Here is a 26829-nt window from a genome sequence, read left to right on the forward strand (position 1 = left end):
AAAATATTGTCTTATTTTAAATAAATACTATTATATTTGAATATTAAAAACTTTAAAACTAGTCGATTATAAACCAGGTTCATGCCTTAAAATACTCCCTGAGTGGATTTATCGTGATGCCTTTTTTTTGGTTTGTTTTATGAAGCCCATGTTAATATTGGTGTTCTTGCACTGCTCCGATTTTACTCTTTCATAGCTAATATACAGTAGGTGTCATTTAAGTATTAATTTTTCTTCTAAAACGCCTTTGGAAATATCAAAACACTCAAATGAGTCGTTTGTCTGGCCAGTATAAGTTCAGAGCTGTAAAAATGAATGTGGCAAGCAGCTCCGAACATGATATAAGAGAGATCTCATGTGTGCTATTTCTGATCTGTTTTTTTAAACGGAATAATGTGTAATCTGATTATATGATGTCTTAACATGTGTATGAGTCACATATGTCCACTGTGTGTGTGTGTGTGTGTTTTGCAGGGTAAAGCAGGTCCTCCCGGGAGCACAGGTGAAAAAGGTCGTCCAGGTGAACCTGTGAGTGTTACTCAAACGAGCCTCCGTTACATAAATAGAGCTGTTCTTATGTAGAAAATTAAAAAGACTTATTATGCATGATTCAGCTTTATAGCAGCACATATAGTGCCAGGTTTAGTGTTAGTTTAGCATTATAGTATACTATATAATATATATTATAGTATTTGTGTGTGTGTGTGTGTGATTTGTAATTTAATCATTTTTATATTTTCAATTTTCTTTTTTTAGTTTAAGTTTTAGTAATTTTGTTGAAAACTTTTATTACTTTTAAATGTTTTTTCTCATTTATTTTCAAACATAATTCACTCACACACACACACACACACACACACACACACACACACACACACACACACACACACTCACACACAAACACACATATTAGCTGTATTTTAGTTGAAATCCTATTTTACTCAACTTATTTTTTTTATTTTGTAGAATATTTTGTCATTTTCATTAGATTTAAACATTTTTATGTAGCTTTGATTTTATTTCAGATTTATTTTAAGTCATTTTAGTGCTTACACTTCTAATTTTCATTCATTTTTAATTACATTACATTTCATTTCAGCTTTATTTCCATTAGCAAAATTTTTTTTCAGTAGTTTTAGCCTTTAGTTTAAACTATAACAATGTGATTAAGTTAACTGCATGTCATATTTAAATAAAACACAGTTTTGGACTGCAATAAGCACGACTGAGTGTAGATTGTATGTAAATAAGTAAAAATAAAGATGCAAAACTGCATCAACTGAAGGATACATGTTTGCACTGCACATTGTGTTCATATGGCCGGCAATGTGCTTAAACTTCAGAAATGTGCTGTGTATAGTCTCAGCAAGCATGCATGACGTGACTCGTTGATGCATCTTTTCTGTACAACACATGTAAGTCATGATGTGAAGCCCTGAGAGGGTTTGTGAGGCGTTTCACTGTTCGTTGTGGCATTGAGTCATTACATCTAAACCTTCCAGTCTTTGATGCCATGTGCATCTCACTGTCCTCGTGTTGACACACGCTCATGCACACATTTAAACATGAATCCACACTTTTATGCTGTTCACGTGTGCATTAAAACATTCACAGTGAAATTCATCCCTATAGCCAGGCGTAATTGAAAGATCTCTTCTCATTCTGCGCCAAGAGCAATTCTTGTTAATCTCATTTATAATATCAAATCAAGACCGTTTATGGGAAAAGTGTTTGAATTGTGCATGACTTCATATTTATTTCATGTTCATTTGATTGTTTAGGGCTCCAGAGGCCCTCCGGGGGACCCGGGACCAGATGGAGAGCAAGGTTACGAGGTACTTCCTGAAAAAAAATTAATTTTTGTGTGCAATGGATTTCTTCTGTGTTCAATTATGCAAAAACATGCAACTTAAATAAGGGATAATTTGGTACAGTGCAGAGTTATATAATACTGAATTCAATATAGATGACATAATGCAAAACAACATGGTGCACAGCAGAACCGTTAATAATAAAAGCACATTTGAATAATTTAGTAAATTAATTATGTTGCAGGCTATTTAATTGAGCATTATTCCTGTGTTTAGAGCTTGATATAGGAGTACACGTGTTATGTTGACTTCTTGTTATCATCTGCTGGTGTTTTTCCCTCTTTTGTGTATGCACAGGGACCTCAAGGACCTGAAGGAGAGCAGGGGCCTGTGGGTGAACCTGGAATCAAGGTGAGGCAAAACCCTGTAAAGCCTGACATGAAACGATAGACAGAAAGGGAAATTGAAATGGAACAGATGATTGAAACTTAAAATTAAAATATTAAAATAAATTTTGAAAATGTGTTTATTGTGGAGTTTTATATCAACAGCATCAGGCTTTTATAGCTCATATAGTCTAATCTAAATTGAGACTCACTAATTATCTAAAACATGATTAATGGAGAATCAAATAAAGTTGCTTCGGTCCAGTAAGCATTCATCTGGAAATATTACTGCAGTTATTCTGTCGTTTACTTGATAAAAATCAGTAATTTGACATCAACAAGACATGCGAGGCTCAAGGTGGATGTTTGAACAATTATACTGGAAAAAAAATGATACAGTAGTCTTTATAAGGTTTAAAGTGATTCAAAATGACCATATTTCTAACGCAGAATGTCCAATTCTTATGCAGAATGTCCAAGCTGCTGTTTGCATTGAAATGCAATGGAAATTGATTATATCTACTGACAAGCTCCAATAATAACAGTATTAAAGTGGGAACTGCTGGCATTTGCAACTGTCTTTCTGTCTTTTTCCAGGGTAAAATGGGGCCTGTCGGAGAGGAGGGTGATCTGGGCCAACCGGGCATCAGAGTGAGCAAAGCAACCTCATTCTCTCTCCAAAACATTAGAGTGAACGTGATCCGTCAGTGCAGTTTCATTGCTTTAACTGACGTGATCCAACAGTGTCAATAATCTGACAGAAGGACCCTCAGGCTCACACACACTGGACGCCTTTGTCTATGGTTACTCAATTATTCTAGCAATTCTCTGCGTTTGTTATTGGATATTATGACGTCGGGAGCAGCGTCCTACCCGAGTGAATCTCATGAAATCTGTCATGCATTTTTCCAGCTCATATTTCACCCCCTTGCTAATAGATTTGTTGATTTAGTAATACAAATAAAAATGTCTGTAACAGTTAATTGGAAAAACAAATAAGCACATTTCTGCCACAGTTTAATTTGGTTTTTGGGATAAATCCCATGAAGATTTTTTCTGGTCTTACATGTTACTGTTTTTTAAGGGTCCTCCAGGGCCATCTGGAGAGGACGGGCATCAAGGGAAGGACGGACCAAAGGTGAGACTGTAGATTAAGTTTCTTACGTGCATTTGCATTTACATTGATGCATTCATCCAAAATGACTTGCATTGCATTATAACATATTATCATGCATTTCCTGGATATCAAACCCATGATCAAGCATTGCTAGCAGCATGCTTTTATCATTTGAGCGACATGAATGCTTTTACAAGTTCAAGTGATTTTTATTTTTTTATAAAATTAAGCATTTTAAAATTCTTGCTAGCTCTAATGCAACAAAATGTAAGATTTTGGTTGAACCTTTACTACTTTAGCATTTTATTTCATTTATTACATTTTTGTATTTAATTTTCTATTTGATCTTTTTTAGAGAATGATGAGAAATGCACAATGTGTTGTTGCACAAACCTGTTGCCTCATAAAACATTTTATGGCAGTTTTTATCACTATTCTGTCAAAATTAATTTATCAGAGATATATAAATAACTAAATAAAAAACAGCTTATTGGAGTACATCTTTACAAGAAAATGCTTTTTTTTCTATTTGAAAATTTCATGTTTAATTCAGTGTTACTTGCCATTTCTTTATAAGGTTTCACTCAGAAGTTGCTAGTAAATTTCATGAATAATTACAAAGTAAATCCTTCAAATGTTTGAAGGTACACAAGTTGTGTAAAAACTGTTTGCGGTGATTATTTTCTTTGGTTGGCCTAGTATACACTTGGGTACATTTTGGGTTTTATTGACCATATTTTGTTGATTTCCAAAACCCACAAATTTTTTGAAAAAAATTCTACTTTAAGATTTGTTTTTATTCTGTTATAACTCTCAGGGTGAGCCAGGCAATCATGGACCATTGGGAGAAGCCGGAGAAAGGGGCGAGGTTGGTGACTTTGGCCCAATAGGACCTCCTGGAGATTTTGGGAAAAAGGGCTTCCCGGTGAGTGATGAAAGTGATGGAGTGTGTCTAATCTGCATTTGTCATTTTGTTGTGTATAGTGGACAAAATGTATTTTGAGATTAAATTTGATGATGATGATTTTGAGCATGAAATTTATTCTGATAATGTGAAGTTAAGGCAGATGTTTCTTCTTCAGGGACCTGAGGGCAAACAGGGTCTGCCGGGTAAACGAGGACGTCCAGGAAAAAAGGTAACCACAACTTGTAGATTAAAATAAATTATGGCAACTAATTTGAATTAAATAGCATTCAAACAATAATTGGGACCATTTCTTTTGAATTGCACAAAGATGGAAACAGTAGTGTTTACAGACTATTCTGCAAAAAAAAAAGGACCTAGAATAGAGCCCTGTGGAACTCTTTTTCACTTTGGTTTGTTTTGGATGCATTCTGTCCTGTATTTTCACAATACAGTCTCTTTTCTTCATGTCATTCTCACTTGTAAACAACTCAAACCAGCCCTGCTCATTGATATTTACTCTTTACTCTTTGATAGGGTGAAAAAGGGCCACCAGGTCACTTGGGAGAAATGGGTTCATCTGGCGAAATCGGACAGACGGGGGAGAGAGGACTCAAAGGTGCTCGTGGGACCAGAGGACCTGCAGTAAGTGTGCTTTCTCCTTTCACACATCCCTTCAAACTTTCTGATCGTTGAGAAATAGCTGTGCAAATCCCAAAGATGATTAAGTAACTTAATCACCATCACAAAGGGACTGTAATAGCAGTGCAAAACAATACAGTGGGACACACTACACTATTTATATTTATATACACTACACTTTTTATCCAACACACATACTTAGCGTACACTTAAATCTTTTGCACATAATATACATGTACATACATGGAACACACTACACTACTTATATTTATATTTATATACACATACACTTATTTATCCAACACACATACTTAGCGTACAGTTAAAACTTTTCCACATAATATACATGTAAATACATAAATGCTCATTTTAATATACCTGCCATACATTGTCAATTTGTATATTGTCAATCCTTACCCACCTATTTGTATTTTTTTGTATTTTTTATTCCTTATTGTGTTTTTTGTTCTGTCGCTGGTATGTTGCACTGCGGAGCTCTGTCACGAAAACAAATTCCTCGTATGTGTGAACATACCTGGCAATAAAGCTCATTCTGATTCTGATTCTGATTCTGAATGAGAGGAATAGATGCATGGAATTTATTAACAATGGGAAATTTGTATTATTGAGTAAGAAGACCGTAATAATGTTCTAACATGCTGGGATTGAGTTTTATCCTTAAAGTTGCTGCTTTTACAGGCTGAATTAAGGCGGGTGTAAACATTTGCAGTATTTGGAATTGAACCAAAGCTTTTTGATGGGATGTACACTAATGCCATTAGAGATACTAGGGACTAATATGCTTTTCTTGTACAATGGAGTTAAGCACCTGCTGAGTTGATGGTTTTAGGCCGGATTTTATAAGCAGAGAAAATGTCTGGGATTGTTTTATTTTGTCCCTGCTGTTCCCTCATAGTTTAACGACATTGTTGAAATGTAAAAACAAGTGTAGCTGGGGAAACTTAGCGTCTTGTTTTCATAAGCAAATGGTTTTCCGAGAAGTCATAATGGGATGAGCAGCAGGAGTCATTTTTTTAAGACTCCATCCAAATATGTGTTTTTTAGCTCAGGAAACTCAGGTTATTTTTAGCAGATTATTTGTTGAGGTAAGATGAGTATTCCACAAAAAAACAAGCTAACGTACATGTGTGTGTTTTGTTCATTACCTATCAGGGTCGACCAGGAGCTATGGGACCTCAGGGAGAGCCAGGACTTCAAGGTTTCACAGTGAGTTTCATGCATACAAATATATTTACTTATGAATGCTTACAAAACCACACTCACATTTGCAGAAGGTTTTGGGAGTGAACCCCTTATTTGTTTTTGCATATGTTTGAATAAAGGAGTCTTTCACTATTTATTTAAACATTTTTGTGAACGTATACCGACGTCTACATGATTATCGATTAACTATATAAAAACCTTCAAATATCTGCCGTTTATTCAGCCCAGTCCATCTATCATCGTTCATTACTTTGGATTAGACAAGGAAATTGTCTATTGTTATCTTTATTGTTATCTTCACTGTTTTTCTTTAACTATAGGGTCACACTGGTAAGCAAGGTCCAGCAGGCCCCCCGGGACTAAAGGGAGAAAAGGTTATTAAGCATATTCTTATATTTTAAATGATAATCTCAGTCTAAATGCCATATTTGAGTTATATATAATGCTTAAAATCTGTAAAATATAGGTTTGACTGCTTATGTGTGTTTTTCAGGGTTACCCAGGAGAAGACAGTAAAATGGCAGGACCACCCGGGCCCTTAGGTGAACCAGTAGGTCTTAATTTCCTTTAACTTCCTGTTTTTGTGCAACACCTGGACTGAAATCAGTAAATAAAGAGATGGTGACATTTACATCAGAAATAAGACAACATATCATTTTTTCTGTGTGTATAGGGCGCTCCAGGGGAGAAGGGTGAACGTGGGGAGCCAGGAGATGAAGGATATCAGGTTAGTGTCTCCGTAAGGAGGAATTTCATGCTTTGTAAAAAGCATTCCTCTTTACTAGCTACCTTAATTGTTACTTTTTTTGGAGCACCAGAGACACTGGTTGTGCTCTTTTGCTGATTGTTCTTCAGATGATTTCCTTACAGTTGATCTAGACTGAGCTGGTCTGGATCCTGCAGCGCTGCAGACCTGTTTTCATCACTAACAGTCATTTTCAACACTCGCATTCATTTTTTTTTTTTTTTATGTCAACTGCAGTAATGTGTGTGTGTGTGTGTGTGTGTGTGTGTGTGTATTTAGGGTCATGCAGGCGTCACAGGTGTCCGTGGAGCGATCGGTCAGCAGGGATCTCCTGTAAGTCTGATGTGTGACCAACACTGCAGCTCTGATCCAAAACTGCCGCTGTCCACCTACATAGACAGCAGTCAGTGCATCACTCTAACAGTGCAGTGGAAATTCAGCTTACTATATAGTTTGACCTTTGCATGTGGTATCTGTTTGATGCATGTCTTTGCATCAGAAGTTGCACCCTTTGATGCCTTAAAATGCTGTCTAGGCAGGTGGCTCACTAGATTTGGAACACAGATTTTTTTGAAGTATAACTCTTTTTATTAATTTGCTGGAAAATTTGACATGCCAAAGCTAATGTTTGTAGTTTTTTACTTTGGTTAATTTTGGACACCGGCCACACGTCTCCAGACCGGTGGAACATCACACTGAAGTGCCTTTTTGCAAAAAGGAAATTTTCAATCACAATTCACAAACGCACAAAAAACAAATCTTTTTTTACAGGGATCTCCCGGGTTTCCTGGTGAAGCAGGACCCATAGGCGAGAAGGGAGTTCAGGTTTGTGACTAGCACACTACTTACACTATTTATGCTGTGTGTAGTTCATATACTGTGTGCAGTTTGTGTTTGTTTCTGTATGCATGAAACACCTAGAGTCAGACTTACGAAAATCTTCTTAAGAAATAAGTTAAGAAATTTCTTAAGATAAATTCCAAATCTTCCGAGTAGACGCTTCTGGTATGTGTGACTACTGTATGTGGGGAAATCCTAACTTTAAGAAGTTATTTACGATGATTTTTAAGAAGATTCTTTTAGAATTAGAATTCTTCTTAAGTTTTGTCTTAAGAACAATCCTTAAAAAAAACATAAGAACATTCTTAAGAAGAATTTTGATGTGCTAAAATAACTAAATCTAAAACTCAATGAAAATGAATAAAAAATATTAAATGCATGTTTACAAAAAGAAATATGAATAAAAATTTATAAAAACAAAAACTTTAACTGAAATGAAACAGAAAATGAAAAATACAAAAAAAAAAACTTTTTCCTAGGCAACTAGCTAAAATAAAATAAGTTTAACATTTTTATATTTAATTTTAAATAATTATTCTTTTTTTATGTTTTAATGTTTTAGTTAACTATAGTTATCCTGGTATGCTTCTGTATATTACATTGTGCTTTAACTTCAGTTTTCAGTGTTGGTAAAATAAAAACTGCCAAAAGTAACCCTATCTTTATACTTAAATTGCGCTAAAATGCAAAATAGCACTATGTATTTTCAAGAATTAAGCATACAACATAGCGAGGTCATGTGACATCAATATAGCATTTTTAACATTTGAAAAAATCTTCATACTGCATACTTTACATAGTTTAAAAAAATAGTAGTCTGAATATTCAGTAAGCAATATGCTAGTGTTTTATGAATCTAAAAATGGCAAAAGATGAGGGTCAGACTGTAGCAAACGTAAATAGATTCATTTAAAATCAACAGAAGTCAATGGCAGGTCACCTCTGCAGTATAAAAACACGTTGTGTAACAGAGTTAATTCTATATCCTTTTGTCTCCTTTTTTCTTTTTGCAAATCCATCCTGGAAAGCTCCTGTAAACATTGGTAGAGCCACATTTACCATCATAAATATCCCATTCAGATATCAGCCAGTGAACAGCATTAAAAACCTGAGCGAAACAGAATCACAGCGAAAGTCTACCCAGCGTGACTTTATTATTTTTATTTCTTTTGTTATCCAGAGCATTAAAGGAATTTTGCGTTTAGAGATGCTTGAATAAGAGCTGATTATAGCGATTTCTTTATCACGGCATGGAAAAGTCTTTCTTTTTATTCACTCCAATCATTCTTAGGTAACAGATTTATATAAGTGTTTTGAATAAGTGTGTGTGTGTGTGTGTGTGTGTGTGTGTGTGTGTGTGTGTGTGTGTGTGTGTCTTAGGGACTCATTGGGAAGAAAGGATCCCAAGGTCCTGCTGGAGCCCCAGGTCCTGAAGTGAGTATTTTACACCACGTCTTTGTTAGCAAAAATGTATAGGCCTACATAACATTTAAGATTTATGTATCTGTCTTGTGTTTTAGGGTCTGGTTGGTTTGCCGGGGCCCAGAGGGACAGATGGGTATCCGGGCTCTGATGGTCTTCCTGGTCTTCCTGGTTTACCGGGTCTGCCTGGATCCAAAGGCCGAGCAGTGAGTCAAGTCACCTTTATTTATATAGCACTTTTAACAAGATTGTTAAAAACAGCTTTACAGTATTAAATGGTGGTGGACGAGGAGATACCCCCTTACAATGTAGAGCACTTTGAGTGCTTAGAAAAACAGAAAAGCTCTATATAAATGTAATGAATTATTATTATTATTATTAAATAGGAAAATAGTGTGTCAATAATGCAAAAGTAAACACTAAATTTTCAGTTAAATGCAGTTTATTGAATTTAGTCTTGTCATCATCCGGCTCAGTTCAGTTTAAATAGTATCTGTGCAATCAAGTTAAGACGATATCACTGGAAATTAAGTGTCCCCAACTAAGAAAGACAGAGGTGACAGCGGCAATTAACCAAAACTTCATCGGTGACAGAATGGAGAAAAAAACCTTGGGAGAAACCAGGCCAGTTCTCTTCTGGCCAGACGAACCAGCAGGTTGTTCCATGTTGCAGCAAAGTCAGATTGTGCAGAGGACTCATCCGGTTGCTGTGGTCTTCTATCAGTGGCTGTCTGAGACAAGTTCTTGACTGTGGATGTGTCTCTGGGCTCATCTAGTTGTCCTTGGACTAGCTTGAGTTTGTTTATTAAGCATTCAGAACAACTACCCAATAAATCATTAAATAAATATAACCTTGAGATCAGGAACGCATTAATAAATGTTTCTGCATTTGACATTGACAACATAGGTCGTAATTTAGATATATGTTTTTGATGGAAAAATTCAGTTTTACAAATGCTAGAAACATGGCTTTCTAAGGAAAGATTGCTATCAAATAGCACACCTAGGTTCCTAACTGATGACGAAGAATTGACAGAGCAGACATCAAGTCTTAGACAGTGTTCTAGGATTTTACATAACACCTCTGTTTTTTTTTTTGTTTGTTTTTTTTCAGAATTTAGCAGTAACAAATTACTCGTCATCTAGTTTTTTTATATCGACTATGCATCCTGTTATTTTCTCAAACTGGTATTTTTCGCCTGGACACAAAGAAATTTAGAGCTCAGTATCATCAGCATAACCGTGAAAGCTAATGCTGTGTTTCCTGATGATATCTCCCATAGATAAGTAAATCTTGAAGAGTAATGGCCCTAGTACGGAGCCTTGAGGTACTCCATACTGCACTTGTGATCGATATGATACACCTTCATTCACTGCTACGAATTGTTCAGTTCAGATAAGTATAATTTGAACCATGCTAATGCACTTCCACTAATGCCAACAAAGTTTTCTAGTCTATTCAAAATAATTTTGTGGTCAATAGTGTCGAATGCAATACTAAGATCCAATAGCACTAACAGAGAGATACAACCACGATCAAATGATAAGAGCAGGTCATTTGTAACTCTAAGGAGAGGAGAAGGAATATCATTGTAAGGATACTACCATTTCTAGTATCTTGAACAGAAAAGGGATGTTCAAGATTGATCTGTAATTAACTACTTCTTTGGGGTCAGTGAGTAACCAATGAAGTAACCAGTACCGGGGCTGCCCTCGACTAAAGATTTTGCTGGTCGACTAGTACTCATTAATTTTAAGCATTAGTCGACTAATCAGACATTTATTAATAAACCATTTAAATCATAATAATGAGCCTTAAATTGTCTACAAAGGCTTTTAAGCTCTCAAGCACAAGCATAAAGCTTGCCACAGCACCGGCAGAATAAATTATTGTGAATGTGTCAGGGAAAAACAGTGGAAGCTGCATTAACATTAAAATAATTTATTGATACACTAGTGCTTTCTTTGTTTTCGTCTGAAGAGAGGAAGTCGTCAACACTGGCTCATCATCTCTGCAGTAGTGATGCACCTGTATGCATGTTTCATACAGAATACATAATCTGAGAATATTTGTTTTCCATTCTGAATTGGTTCAATTGAAAGTTTGTTGTTTTTTGTAAGTCAAGTATCAGAATTTCACACTCAAGTTCACAGAGACTGAGTCGGCAGAAAGCGCATCTTGTTTTGCTATCATTATTTTACAAAAGCACAATGTTTTGTTTTTATTGTGAGTGCACACAAATAAATGTAAAGTCTTTACAGGTTCAAAACATTTATTTCTGTAATCTGTATGAGCAAAAATGAGGGAGTATTTTAAGAGACAGTAGCTGCTCCGGAGCCTCTCTCTGTCCTGCACTACTGCTCAGCTTCCACAATCCACATTTTTCCAGGTTAACATTAGATTGAGTGGCCATGTATTACCACAAAGACCAGTTGTTAACGATCTGTCAGCCACTGCATGCCTTTGCCTGTGGATTTTATTTTTTATTTTTTTTTGGAACCAAGCAACTAATAAAATTTTGGTCTACCAAGCCTCTTCTGGTCGACTAACAGTTAGTCGACAATTAAGGGGGCAACCCTAACCAATACACACACACATGTAAAAAAAATATATAAAGACATTCACTGATAGTTTCATTTGCTTACACACGATTACAAGGAAACTGCTTTCCATGAACGACTAAGGCCTCGTCTACACTGACATTTTCACTGCATTTCAAGAATGATCTCTGTCCACACTACACAACCGAAAACACGTCACATGACCATCCATGCAGTTACAACAATGAGCATGATGTTATTGTTTACATGGTCATCAAGGATATGAAGAGCGAATGTGGGCAGCCATGCCATAATTTTGTCTCTGTTTTGATCTGTTTACACTGAAACTCAACCCCTGAGTTTTCAAACAAAAATTATTAATAATTTTAAATTTTTATATTTTCTGTTTTTAATTCCATTCAGTTAAATTTCTAAAACTTTTTTCGTTTGTTTTTCAAATGCCAGTAAATACAGAATTTTTTTACATTTATTTATATTTATATTTGTAGTAATTTTAGTACTTTAAATTAAAATAATTAAAAATTACTATTGAAAATTACATTTTAATTATGTTTAAGTTTGTTATATTTATTTATTTATTTTTGCACTTAAATTCAAAAATAAATTAACATTTTCCATTTTGCCTTGACAACTAAATTAAATAAATTTGCTATATTTTATTACCTTTTTTTTATATTTCTATGTTTTTTTATATTTTTTATTTATTTTGGTTTTAGTTTGATATTTTAGTACTTCAACTTAAACTAAACAAAAATAAGTTTAAGTTTGTTAGTTTATAAGTGAATTTTTTGTGTATTTTTATTTGGAGAAAACTTGATTTTACTGCATTAAATTGCAAGATCTCTGCCCATTGTTTTGTTGAATGGCATGTATCATCTCTCATGTTAGCATGTTAAATTCAACCAAAATTGTATTTTTGTTTCTACTTTTCCACATTCTAGTTTTCTGCACAATTCAAATGTAAAAATATCTGGAAATAATCAAGGCTTCACAGAATCCTCTAAAAAAATCAGCACAAAGCAGCCCATTTCACCTCGATGTAAGTGAAACACCGAATACAAGACAGAAATGAGGGCGTTTTTCTTGGTGATGAACAGGAAAGTCATTGCACTTGGATGAAAGACTGTGAAGATAAATATTATTTTCTTCAGAATAACGTGTGCAAATGAATGGCTTTTAATCAAATGTTCATGTAAATCAGGCTGATTTGATGTTGATGTGATGTTCTTCACATGATTAATCTGGACTGGCTGCTTGATTTCTCTGCATCTGATGAATGGACGCTGTTCTGTAACTCATTTTGGTGGTTTTTCTCTGCTAAGCGTTCACAGATGATTGGCCCATTCAAGTGATTTTGCTGTTGTATCTTTCATTTCTCAGCCCTTTCTTCCCGTCCCGAGTGTAAACGCAGTCCACGACTGCAGAGCGGCCGCTGAAGGCTCATAAGAGCCTTATTTTAGACAAAGCACTGTGGTTATATAACCAACAGCCAAATGACAGATGCTTTTATAACGAGCCCATTTAAAAGCAGGCTACAAGGGAGTACCGTGGTACCAGAGCCATGTTCACTATGCTCAAGAGTTTATTCTGACTGATTTGCACATGTTAGATTAATAGTAAAGTGCTGAAGACTCTGAAATAACATGGATGGACATCTGGGAAAGATGTAATGATCAAAATAAAAAAGCATGAAAACTCTCTCCTATTTAAGGATTGCAGCTCTTCTCTGGATGTTCATCTGCTTCATCAACTTCATCTGATGCATCATGGGATGCTTTTAATCTTGTAATGGTTTTTTAATGCTTTTAATGATTTTGAAGGAGGAGCATGTGTGATTATGAGCAATTAATTATGATTTCATCTGGTTTGACTCGTGCATAAAAAAAGGTTTCTAAAGATTTATTTATTTATTTATTTTACTAAATTAAACTAAACTAAATTCTAAATGTTGCCTGGCAAACTGACTGGAATAAAATAATTTTATATTTTTGTTTGATATTTATGAATGTAAATTAATTAATTAAATAATAATAATAATAATTATTATTATTATTCAGTTTTAGTAATTTTAGTACTTTAACTTAAACTAAATGACAATTAGAAATGTTAGAAATTAGAAGTTAGAAATTAGAAAATTAGAACTAAATAAAATAAAATGTATTCTAAATGTGATGTTTTTTTGTTTTTTTTTTTATTAAATGTCTTTTAAAATGTCCTTTATTGATTTTTATTTTTTATTTCATTTTTAGTCATTTTAATACCTCAACTTATGAATTGAAAACAGGCAACTAAACGAAACCAAATAAGTTTACATTTTGTTATATTTCATTACTTTTGGGCATCCATTTTTTTATTTTAGTTATTAGTTATATTTAGTTATTTTATGATAACTGCTGTCATGACAAGTAACTGAAATCAAATAAGTTTAAATTGTGTTATGAAATAATACTAATATATATTTATGTTGCCTTGGCATCTAAATGTAATCAAATTTGTTTAAGTGTTACATTTTATTAGTTTTTTTATGTCTATATAGTTTTATTTAAATATATTAGGGCTGTCAAAACGAACGCATTAATAACACATTAACGCAAATTGATTTTAACCTATGGCCCTTAGTTGGTGAACTGGAGATGCACAGTGTTGCTAGACTAGATTTAGTGACTTTTTTTCAGAAAAAGCACCTAACGACACATCTAGTGACTTCTTTTATTTGATTTCATCAGATGACATCAGATGATCGATTATAAATCAGGTTTTTTGTGCAGATTAACATCTTGGAAGGGAGAGCTGGTAATGTGGTCTTAATGAGTCACATTTCAGTCACTATTTCATATTCATGTCATGCAAAAACGTAAACAGTGTAAGTATTGTTTAGTGCAAAGAAAGAGAAGTAATGGCAACTTGGTATTTCTATGTTCTTTCTAAGTTCTCTGAAAAAAATCTATGACCTTTGAAACATGTCTAGTCTTCGTACTCTTTGTTGAGTATGGTTATACTAAAAATAAACATAAATTTGCATAAAGCATCCATATTTGTCCATGCCCATGTTGATTAGAGTAGATAAAATAATTGATAAGTGTTAATTTAAGGTACATTTAGAACAGATTAATACAGTATGTGCGATTAAGTTGTGATTAATCACGAGTTAACTCATGACGATCATGCGATTAATCGTGATTAAATATTTTAATTTATTGACAGCACTAATATATATATATATATATATATATGTGTGTGTGTGTGTGTGTATTTAAATTATAACATTTAATCATGATTAATCGTATGATTGTCATGAGTTAACTCACGATTCATCACAACTTGCAAAAACAGATTACTCCGTTTTAATTTTAAAAAATGTTTTTTCCTGCTTTTCAATTAATATCAATCAAACTGCATTTAAGTTATTTTTATTAAATAATAATAATAATAATAATAATACAACTAACTAACACAATAACACACAATAAAAACATGATTTAATAAAATCAATAAAAACAGAGTTATCTGTTTTTGCAGAAAAACTCTGATTGAACACTAATAACCTCAGTGTGCTCCAGTGAACTTCAGAGAGCCCAGTGTTGTTTTCTAGTGTCTTTCTCAAGTGTTTCTTCCTGTGAACATCACTGGATGAAATGCGTGTGTTGTGTTTAACTGGCTCTGTCTCTGTGTTTGACATAAACTCTTGCAGACGAATCCCAGACTCAGTGCTGTCCTCCATCAGCTCATGCTCTTTCCACCTCTTTTATGTGTTTATTCTCCACAATGAAAGCCTCGTCTTGGTTTAGGGATATTAAAGCATGTGAGGAAGTTTCATGTTGCGTCTGAGCGACATTCAAAGGCATCCATCAGTTCAGCTTGTGTTTTATGCACTGATGTTTAAGCATGATGAATTTTATTGAACAGTGTTTTGGATTTTGTACTGAGCTCTGATTGGCTGCTGCTTTGATTGACGTGTGTGTGCAGGGTCAGCATGGTGACGCCGGTCTGGAGGGAGGGGCGGGACATCCTGGCCCACGGGGCGAGCTCGGACTTCCTGGAGCCATCGGAGAGAGAGGGCCAGCGGGGTCAAAGGTCAAAAACCCTGAATTCTCCCTTTCGATTTTTAATTTTAATTTGATAATGTATTATATATGACAAAATGTGCAGCATACACACTATGTACTAAAGTATGTGCCCTTGACCTTTGACCTGTGCAGGGTGAGATGGGTTTGGCGGGGGACAGAGGACCAGGGGGTGCTAAAGGCATGGAGGGGGCGACGGGAGACCAGGGCATGAAAGGAGAGCAAGGTGCCAAAGGAGAACCAGTGAGTGTCATCATCTCTCATGTGTGTATTTACTCAACCTCCCATCAGCCGGCATTATCAGAGACCATGGTATTACCACGCTTTTCTGCAGATGTAAGTATACTGTAGTGTACAGTCGTGGCCAGAAGTTTTGAGAATTACATAAATATTAGTTTTCAAAAAGTTTGCTGCTAAACTGCTTTTAGATCTTTGTTTCAGTTGTTTCTGTGATGTACTGAAATATAATTACAAGCACTTCATACGTTTCAAAGGCTTTTATCGACAATTAAATGACATTTATGCAAAGAGTCAGTATTTGCAGTGTTGGCCCTTCTTTTTCAGGACCTCTATAATTCGACTGGGCATGCTCTCAATCAACTTCTGGGCCAAATCCTGACTGATAGCAACCCATTCTTTCATAATCACTTCTTGGAGTTTGTCAGAATTAGTGGGTTTTTGTTTGTCCACCCGCCTCTTGAGGATTGACCACAAGTTCTCAATGGGATTAAGATCTGGGGAGTTTCCAGGCCATGGACCCAAAATTTCAACATTCTGGTCCCCGAGCCACTTAGTTATCACTTTTGCCTTATGGCACGGTGCTCCATCGTGCTGGAAAATGCATTGTTCTTCACCAAACTGTTGTTGGATTGTTGGAAGAAGTTGCTGTTGGAGGGTGTTTTGGTACCATTCTTTATTCATGGCTGTGTTTTTGGGCAGAATTGTGAGTGAGTCCACTCCCTTGGATGAGAAGCAACCCCACACATGAATGGTGTCAGGATGCTTTACTGTTGGCATGACACAGGACTGATGGTAGCGCTCACCTTTTCTTCTCCGGACAAGCCTTTTTCCAGATGCCCCAAACAATCGGAAAGGGGCTTCATCTGAGAATATGACTTTGCCCCAGTCCTCAGCAGTCCATTCACTATACTTTCTGCAGAAGATCAATCTGTCCCTGATGTTTTTTTTGGAGAGAAGTGGCTGCTTTGCTGTCCTTCTTGACACCAGGCCATCTTCCAAAAGTCTTGGCCTCACTGTGCATGCAGATGCGTTTACACCGGCCTGCTGCCATTCCTGAGCAAGCTCTGCACTGGTGGCACTCCGATCCCGCAGCTGAATCCTCTTTAGGAGACCATCCTGGCGCTTGCTGGACTTTCTTGGACGTCCTGAAGCCTTCTTTACAAGAATTGAACCTCTTTCCTTGAAGTTCTTGATGATCCTATAAATTGTTGATTTAGGTGCAATCTTAGTAGCCACAATATCCTTGCCTGTGAAGCCATTTTTATGCAACGCAATGATGGCTGCACGCGTTTCTTTGCAGGTCACCATGGTTAACAATGGAAGAACAATGATTTCAAGCATCACCCTCCTTTTAACATGTCAAGTCTGCCATTCTAACCCAATCAGCCTGACATAATGATCTCCAGCCTTGTGCTCGTCAACATTCTCACCTGAGTTAACAAGACGATTACTGAAATGATCTCAGCAGGTCCTTTAATGACAGCAATGAAATGCAGTGGAAAGGTTTTTTTGGGATTAAGTTAATTTTCATGGCAAAGAAGGACTATGCAATTCATCTGATCACTCTTCAGAACATTCTGGAGTATATGCAAATTGCTATTATAAAAACTTAAGCAGCAACTTTTCCAATTTCCAATATTTATGTAATTCTCAAAACTTTTGGCCACGACTGTACATACCATGAAAATGCCATGGTTGCATGCTAGAGTTCATCAGGTTATCATTAACTAAAACTAAAACCATAAAAATATATTTAAAAAAAATTATTATTTACATAAAAATATTATAGTTATTTTGTACAGATTTTTTTTAAAGTACATATTTTTCTACTCATGCTACAAAAAAGCTCCATATGTATAAAATAATCTAAAATATTTAAAAACAGTAAAATAATTCACATACCAGATGATAAGAAAAAATAGCTTGATCAGACAGTTCTGACTTTTACTTTATTTAGAAATTAATAAAAAAATATGAATACATGTGCTAAACAGAAATATATATAATTATTAGTTTAACTGGTACTATAATAACAACTAAAAATAAATGAATAATAATTAAAAAGTATTAAATTAAAAAGTACATAGACAAATAATAACAAAAGGAAAAACCTAAACAAAACAAAAATTACTAGAATTTAACCAAAAACAGAAAATAGAAAAATTCTAAATATTAGAAAAAACTATAATAGTATCTCAGTGATACTATCTGAAATCATGTGATTTACTTATTTATTTTCCAACCATTAAAAAAAAATGGCCGTCTGATGGCATTCTTGTGAAAGATGATCATAAATCCAGTTGTTGTTGTTTTTCCCTGGACTTGGTCTAAATGTCGTCGGATCTCTTATGTATGAGTTTGAGAGATTGTAAGCAGATCGTTGAGTAAACATGAGACAAACCAGCTGCTCCGCTTTCTTACATAACTCAGGAAAAGACAGCGAGCAGGAATTCCAAGCATCCGAAGCGGGAATATCGTATTCCAGGCCGAATTAATGAATGAACGGATGCAAGTGTGGATGTTGACTTAAAATAATGACCTCTTGAAGATGAAAGTGCTACGTGCCGTCAGTGAAATCATGTCAGAAACAGAACCAGTGACAGGATCTGACAGAGTGAAGAGGGAGAAGGGAACAGGAAGTTGTTGTAGTCTGGAAGGTGACCCGGTTTTCTGTTTTTTCCCGCAGGGTGAGGTGGGAGACGCAGGCATGCTGGGACTCCAGGGCTTTCCGGGACCCAAGGTTAGTGTTCAGCTTTCAGACGGGTAACATTTCACACTCTACATTAATCTACAACTTCAGAATTGGATTTTATTTAGAATGTATTTTAATTACTTATTGTATTGAATGCATTCATCTATCTATTCTATTTTATTGTATTTTTTTCCGGACATTGCTTAGCACTTTGGTCAACCATGGTTGTTTTTAAATGTGCTATATAAATAAAATTTAACTGAACTGTCAAATCTATTTTTAAATTATTTATTTTATTTTAATTTCATTTTTATTTGATTATCTATACACACAAAAATATTAATATGTATTAATATTAGTTTAAAATTGTATTGGTTTAATTTCAGTTATCTAAAAGAATTTAATTTAGATTATTACAATTTAATTTAATTTAATTTATTGATATATGTATTACATAAAATGTATTTTTTTTTCATTCAATTTAAATTATTTAATAAATTTTTGTCTGTCTACACATAAATATTGAACAAAGCTTACATTATTTATTATAATTTAAATTATATTTTAATTATTTAATTTTTAAATTATTTCTATAAGATTTTTTTATTTCATTAAATCTATCGATCTATCTGTCCACACAAACATTAAAACTATTAGCTTAAAATTCAATTAAAATATAAGTTATTTAATATAATTTAAATTATTTAATTTATTTATTTATCCATTGTTTACCTAAAATGTATTTATTATTTAAATTATTTCATTAATTTAATCTACAAACATAAATATTAATCAACACACAAATATATATTAATCATATTCTCTAAATTATTTATTATCAAAATTACTCCAGAATGTTAAATATTCATGTATGCTTCATTTCACAAATTCACAAACTCAAGACACACATCATACTATCAAAAGAACCAAATCTAATTTTCGTTAAACCCCTGAAAGTGGTTATTAAATGCCTCTCTCTCTCTGTGTTTCAGGGTCCAGATGGAGATTTGGGGTTCACCGGTATTCCCGGACTCAAAGGAGCGACGGGAATTCTGGTCTGTCTCTTCATCTTCTCAGTAAATCAGTTTGAATGTTTGTCGTCATCTCATCATGTGTGTGTGTGTGTGTGTGTGTTTCAGGGTGTCTCTGGTCCTGTAGGTCCGCTGGGAACGATCGGTCCGGTTGGGAAGCCTGTAAGTGTTTCGATGCTTCATTAGTGTTTATGACACGTGTGTTTTTCCCAATATCAGATAAAGGATGTGTTGGATGCTTTCTCAGGGTAACAGAGGACCCAAAGGAAGCCGTGGAGAGATGGTAAGATGTGCTCTTCACACACATGTGTGCTCTGTTAGATCAGACTCGTCATATACTCTTATAGTGCAATGTTTTGTTTATGGAAGCACGGAGTTCATAAGCATATGGTCATTGACTCAGGATTTCCATTTCCATCTCATTATGCTCTGTTTTTAATCTGGATACAGCAGGACAGATACATGTTTTAGAAAAACAAGTGAATGTATGTAAAGTTATGATGATCTCTTTCTACAGGGGCCTCAGGGGCCACAGGGCACTCCAGGGCCACAGGTACATACACACTGTTATAAAACAGATTCAGGTCCTTGATTCTGATTGGCTGAGCCACTACAAACATAAACATTTGTTTACTTTGTTTGGAGGAAGAATGCTGTTGTTATTAATACCATCACACTTTATTTGCTCTGTTTTATTTTGTGAAGCCTTACTACGTTAATGGAATAACCATTTTATAAAAGCAATAATCCCTGTGAAGCCGTGGTTTACAGTGATTTTATAACAGCTACAGGGGTTTTAGTCTCTTCCGCTGTTATAAAATCACTGTAAACCACGGCTTCACAGGGATTAATGCTTTATTATCACACTACAGAAAAGTTATAAAGATAATCATGCTTAATGTTTCATGCGTTTGTTAAGGCCTGAGCATTGCAAGGCTAACAATTTGGCTACAGACATGCATAAGGGTGAGATTATTATTATTATTATTATTATTAATAGTTTATTTTCTGTGTTGATTGACAGGGGCCTCCAGGTTCCCCCGGCCCGTCGGTAAGATTCAAACCCGTCACCTGACTCACTCTTGATTGTGCAATTGCACTCATTAAACATTTACACGTGTCATTATTTCACATTTACTTTCATTCACTTGCCACTTTTATTCCATGCAGTTCTTGTTCTCCTGTGCAAATATCTAGAAACATTTTTAAAGATGCATTTCAGAGAGAAACAAAATTACTTGAGATATTAAGTCTTGTTTGCTAAAAAAAATTAATACATAAAATCTCAAAATGATTTGATTTTATCATTAAAACGAGAGAACATATCTGCCAGTGGAGAATGTAAAACAACAGCCATTGTAGATTTGATTTAAAAATAAAGTCACTACATTTCCTTTATCTTTTGTAAGTTTTGTAGCATTGCATCCGTGTCTCTCCAATGGATGCGAATGGGTGCCGTCAGAACGAGAGTCCAAACAGCTGATAAAAACATCACAATAATCCACAGCACTCCAGTCCATCAGTTAACATCTGGAGAAGACAAAGGATGAAACAAATGAAAAAAAAAGTGAAGGAACAGACAAACCGAGTATATTGAAAATAGCAGAGGGCCTAAGACAGATCCTTGTGGCACTCCATACACAAGGATTTAAAAAAAAATGATTTTTTTATCCAAACAGCTGATAAAAACATCACAATAATCCACAGCACTCCAGTCCATCAGTTAACATCTGGAGAAGACAAAAGATAAAACAAATCCAGCATTAAGATGCTTTTAACTTTTTAGGAGGAAGTGTTATTATGGATTATAGACTTGTATTTTATCTGGAAGTTATGGTTTGAACACTTAATGCTGGATTTGTTTCATCTTTTGTCTTCTCCAGATGTTAACTGATGGACTGGAGTGCTGTGGATTGTGTTTTTATCAGCTTTTCAGACTCTCATTCTGACGGCACCCAATCACCCCCATTGTAGAGCAAGCGATGGAATCATCTTAAATAAACCTGAATTTTGTGATCTTCAAGAACGCACACTACTGGAATAGAAAATATGTGCTGGAAGGTTCTTTAAGGATGTTTCTTCACCCTCATTTGTTCTCGTCTCATAGATACGCATTAATACGGACGTTCAAGCGCTGATGGAGTCCGATGCACATCTAGAGCTGAAGGTGAAGACTTCTAGATTGCTTTCTGTAAGTCGATAACGTGCACTAATGAATAACAACCACAGAACTGTAACATGTTTTATTCCTGGCGTGTTTGTTCTTGATGTGTTCTCAGAGTTATCAGAACTCAGACGCGTCTCTGTCGCAGCAGAGCGCTGAGATCTTCAGGACGCTGCATTATCTGAGCAGCGTCATCCTCAGCATGAAGACGCCGCTGGGAACCAGAGAAAACCCGGCCCGCTTCTGCAGAGACCTGCTGGACTGCAGACACACCATGAGCGACGGTGAGATCCGGTTGCACTACAAGCTTTCAGACACTAGTATAGTTTCAGCAATACTTACAGTTCGATTTCATTTTATATATTTTTACATTTTCATTTGAGTTAATATTTTATTAAATTTTTTGTTTGTTTATATATATACATATATGCAAATTTATATACATTTTTATTTCGATTTTAATTATTTTAGTAAGTCAAATGAAATGAAAATGACAAATGCTGCATTGGAAGCTAGTGTCACACACCTGGACTCATTTTGTGTGTTTTTGCCCCTGTGACCCAGTTTCTGTCTTCCGTGTCTGGTTTGATTAGTTTCCAGGTGTGTCTCTTCATTTCCCCATGTGTTCCATGTCCCTGTTAATTTAGTCATGCCATCCACCTGTGTTTCCCCAATTATCCCTTCTACTTAAGCCTTGTCCTTGCAGTTCTGTTTTGTCGGGTCTACTCGTCTAAATGTCAACTTGTCTACTTGTCACCTGTTACTTGCCACTTGCCTCTTGCCACCTGTTATTTACGACTTACCTTGTTTATGTTTTATTTAATAAATCCTTGTTTTGTTTATCCCTCGGCTCCGTGTTCCTTCCAGCAGCATAAGCCGTGACAGAAGACCCGACCTGAAAAAGTTAAAAACTGCGTGTTTTCCCTCCGTTTTGTTTTCCGTTTTTTTTCACAGTCTTTTTTCTTTCCGTAGTGTTTCATGGATCCCCTCTATCGCCCCGAATACCTCCTCCTCCTGCTGGAGCAGGAGGGACTGTCTCTCGAGGACCATACCAGACGGTTTCTCTGGCTAGCTAATGCCACCAGCTACCCGGACCACGCGCTCTGCACCTTTTATCACGCCAGCCTGAACCCTAGGTGCAGAGCGTTGTCGCCCGAAGATGGTCCTCGGGAGGATTTCGCCGCATTTATAGAGTGGATTCTGGTGAGAAATGGGTCCCCTCTCACGGTCGGCCCAATGGAGGATCTCGCCAGGTCCACTCTGGACCCAGAGCCCAGCCTACAATCTCCCCACAGTACGAGGCATAAGCCCGAGCCCACCGATGACGGAGAGCCAGAGAGCATCCTGTCAGACCAGGTGCGAGAGCCGGCGACACTGCCCACCACGAGGGAGCAAAATATGGAGCGCCAAAAGGGTCAAAATGAGGGGGGTTCCAATTCACCTATGCCAGATCCTCCTGTAAGCCCAGGATGGGCTCCTGATCCTCTGTTAAGCCCAGGAAGGGCTCCTGATTCCCCGTTAAGCCCAGGACGGGCTCCTGTTCCCCCGTTAAGCCCAGGACGGGCTCCTGTTCCCCTGTTAAGCCCAGGACGGGCTCCTGTTCCTCTGTTAAGCCCAGGACGGGCTCCTGATCCTCTGTTAAGCCCAGGAAGGGCTCCTGATTCCCCGTTAAGCCCAGGAAGGGCTCCTGATTCCCCGTTAAGCCCAGTAAGGGCTCCTGATCTTCCGTTAAGCCCAGGACGGGCTCCTGATCCTCCTTTAAGCCCAGGACGGGCTCCTGATCCCCCGTTAAGCCGAGGACGGGCTCCTGAACCCCCGTTAAGCCCAGGACGGGCTCCTGAACCCCCGTTAAGCCCAGGACGGGCTCCTGATCCTCCGTTAAGCCCAGGACGGGCTCCTGATCCTCCTGTAAGCCCAGGATGGGCTCCTGATCCTCCTGTAAGCCCAGGATGGGCTCCTGATCCTCTGTTAAGCCCAGGACGGGCTCCTGTTCCCCCGTTAAGCCCAGGACGGGCTCCTGATCTTCCGTTAAGCCCAGGACGGGCTCCTGATCCCCCGTTAAGCCGAGGACGAGCTCCTGAACCCCCGTTAAGCCCAGGACGGGCTCCTGATCCTCCGTTAAGCCCAGGACGGGCTCCTGATCCTCCGTTAAGCCCAGGAAGGGCTCCAGCCCCAGAGCTTACTCCAATGCCTGCTCCTCCAAAATTCCCACCCTCCCACCCACTCCTGCCTCCTCCTCCGCTGTCGTCTGGCTGCCCCTCTGCTCGCCCTCAGCCTACCATCATTGTGGTGCGAGCTCAGCGGGACCGCCATCCTCCAGCGACGCCTTGGTCGGCGTCTCCCTCACCTCCGCCTCCAGCCTCTGAGGCCTGGACTCCGCCTCGGCCCGTTGACCCGTCGGCTCCACCATGGCTCCTAGCTCCTTCCTCTCCGCCGTGGCCCAGCAGTCCGCAGGTTCTGCCTGGCTCCCTCGTCCCTCCGGCTCCGCCTTGGTCTGGCGTCGTCCATCCTATGCCTCGGGACTCCACTCCTCCGGCTTCGCCTCATCCCTCCGTCCCTCCGGCTCCGTCAGGCTCCTTCATCCCCTCGGCTACACCTCAGTCCTCGGTCACTCTGGCCTCACCGCGGCCTTCCGGATCCACATCGCCGCGTCAGTCACCAGAGCCATCAGTTCCGCCTAGGACCTCCGGCTCCTCCCCGTCACCCTGGCTCTTCGGCTCTCCGTCTCCGCCTCGGGCTCCTCCTCCACTTGCTCCGTTGCCGTGGGTCGAGTCCCTGGAGTCAGTGATCATTCCTCCTCCATGGCTCCTTCCACCGTCGGCCCCACCTTGGGCCGTTATGGCTGTGGCCTGGGTCCTGCTGGGTACCTCCTGCTTCACATCCTTCCTGTCTCCTCCCTGGCTCCTCCCTCCGTCATCTCCTCCCTGGCTCCTTCCTCTGTAGTCCCTGTCTGCTGGCCCCCTCCTGGGAGGCTGTCCTCCACCGGAACCTCCTCCCAAGTTCCCACCCATGCCTCCCTTTGTTGTTTCTACGGTGCGAGGACGCACCTACCGGGAGGGGGGAGTACTGTCACACACCTGGACTCATTTTGTGTGTTTTTGCCCCTGTGACCCAGTTTCTGTCTTCCGTGTCTGGTTTGATTAGTTTCCAGGTGTGTCTCTTCATTTCCCCATGTGTTCCATGTCCCTGTTAATTTAGTCATGCCATCCACCTGTGTTTCCCCAATTATCCCTTCTACTTAAGCCTTGTCCTTGCAGTTCTGTTTTGTCGGGTCTAAATGTCAACTTGTCTACTTGTCACCTGTTACTTGCCACTTGCCTCTTGCCACCTGTTATTTACGACTTACCTTGTTTATGTTTTATTTAATAAATCCTTGTTTTGTTTATCCCTCGGCTCCGTGTTCCTTCCAGCAGCATAAGCCGTGACAGCTAGCTGAAATAAATCAAGTTTTATTTTTAATTTTTTATTATTTTTATTTAAGTTAAAGTTAATTTATATATATATATATATAATTTTTTATTTTATTTTTTATGGTCTTAGTTTTAGTTAATAATAATAACCCTGTTGTCCAGCATGATATCTTCAGTATATGCTGCAGTATTTAGCAGTAATGATAAAGTGACTTGTTTTTAAACTTGAATATGGGAGCATTGATATATTCAGTTAATTAACCAACTCATGATTCCAAAAGTTTCAAGAAATATATATCCTTCCATAAAAAATAGTAATTAAGTGTGTGAGCCTTTTAATTTAGATTAAACTTAGATTATACACTACCGTTCAAATGTTTTGAATAATTAAGATCTTTGAATTTTTTATAAATAAGTCTCTTCTGCTCACCAAAGCTGCATTTATTTGGTTAAAACAAGTACAAATACAGTAAAAATTGTGAAATATTATTACAATTTAAAATAAGTTTTTTATGTGAATATCTGTTCAACCTTTCTATTTATTCCTGTGATTAAATCTGTATTTTCAGCATCATTACTCCAGTATTCATTGTCACATGATCTTCAGAAATCATGAAAATATGAAACATTTCTGATTATCAATGTTTAAAACATCTGTGCTGCTTCAGATTTTTGTGGAATCCGTAATATGAAATATTCCAGACTTTTGACTGGTAGTGTAAACTGAATAGTGTATTATTTTAAGTACTTCTTAATCACCCTGAGGTGCATTAAGTCATTCACTCACTGACTGTTTCTACAGCTCACTGACTGAGTGTTTTGTTGTATCTGTGTTGATCAGGATTGTTCTGGATCGATCCAAATCTTGGCTGCACGTCTGATGCCATCCAGGTGTTCTGTAACTTCACGGCAGGAGGACAGACGTGCTTGAACCCCGTTACGACAGATAAGGTACTGGGATACATGTCCTGCCAGGGCTATTACTGAACAGCTGATACATGCATATTAACCCATTATTAATTAATAATAATAAAAAAACATTACTTGAAATAAAATAAACTTAACTCAAATAAAATATAAAGTGAAAGTGACGTGACATTCAGCCAAGTATGGTGACCCATACTCAGAATTTGTGCTCTGCATTTAACCCATCCGAAATGCACACACACACAGAGCAGTGAACACACACACACACAGTGTGAACACACACCCGGAGCAGTGGGCAGCCATTTATGCTGCGGCGCCCGGGGAGCAGTTGGGGGTTCGATGCCTTGCTCAAGGGCACCTCAGTCATGGTATTGAGGGTGGAAAGAGCACTGTACATTCACTCCCCCCACCTACAATTCCTGCCGGCCCGAGTCTAGAACTCACAACCCTTTGATTGCGAGTCCAACTCTCTAACCATTAGGCCACGACTTTCCCCATAAAATAAAAATAAACTTATAATAATTTCAACTTGAAGGGCTGCACTAAAACTAAAAACTATAAAGATATATTTAAAAACTGACAAAAAATCTATTAACTTGAACTTAAACTAAAACTGAAATAAAAGATCATTAATTATAGGAATTATAG

General features: G+C 37.3%; 1 protein-coding gene across 1 annotated transcript in view; it reads left to right on the forward strand.

Annotated features, from left to right (window-relative positions):
• The window catches only part of LOC132118566 (collagen alpha-1(XXIV) chain-like), a 96068-nt gene that overhangs the window by 64863 nt on the left and 4376 nt on the right, over positions 1-26829 (forward strand). Inside the window, exons 32-58 of the mRNA XM_059528508.1 lie at positions 475-528; positions 1782-1835; positions 2169-2222; positions 2795-2848; positions 3282-3335; positions 4132-4239; positions 4397-4450; positions 4756-4863; positions 6034-6087; positions 6405-6458; positions 6578-6634; positions 6758-6811; positions 7109-7162; positions 7601-7654; positions 9050-9103; positions 9190-9297; positions 15620-15727; positions 15853-15960; positions 18644-18697; positions 19642-19704; positions 19789-19842; positions 19928-19963; positions 20198-20233; positions 20705-20731; positions 21788-21847; positions 21960-22128; positions 26096-26205. Coding sequence (XP_059384491.1) covers positions 475-528; positions 1782-1835; positions 2169-2222; positions 2795-2848; positions 3282-3335; positions 4132-4239; positions 4397-4450; positions 4756-4863; positions 6034-6087; positions 6405-6458; positions 6578-6634; positions 6758-6811; positions 7109-7162; positions 7601-7654; positions 9050-9103; positions 9190-9297; positions 15620-15727; positions 15853-15960; positions 18644-18697; positions 19642-19704; positions 19789-19842; positions 19928-19963; positions 20198-20233; positions 20705-20731; positions 21788-21847; positions 21960-22128; positions 26096-26205 — 1854 coding nt within the window. The remainder of the gene's footprint in view (positions 1-474; positions 529-1781; positions 1836-2168; positions 2223-2794; positions 2849-3281; positions 3336-4131; positions 4240-4396; positions 4451-4755; positions 4864-6033; positions 6088-6404; positions 6459-6577; positions 6635-6757; positions 6812-7108; positions 7163-7600; positions 7655-9049; positions 9104-9189; positions 9298-15619; positions 15728-15852; positions 15961-18643; positions 18698-19641; positions 19705-19788; positions 19843-19927; positions 19964-20197; positions 20234-20704; positions 20732-21787; positions 21848-21959; positions 22129-26095; positions 26206-26829) is intronic.

The sequence above is a fragment of the Carassius carassius genome, chromosome 37 (assembly GCF_963082965.1).
Source record: "Carassius carassius chromosome 37, fCarCar2.1, whole genome shotgun sequence".
Taxonomy (NCBI): Eukaryota; Metazoa; Chordata; class Actinopteri; order Cypriniformes; family Cyprinidae; genus Carassius; species Carassius carassius.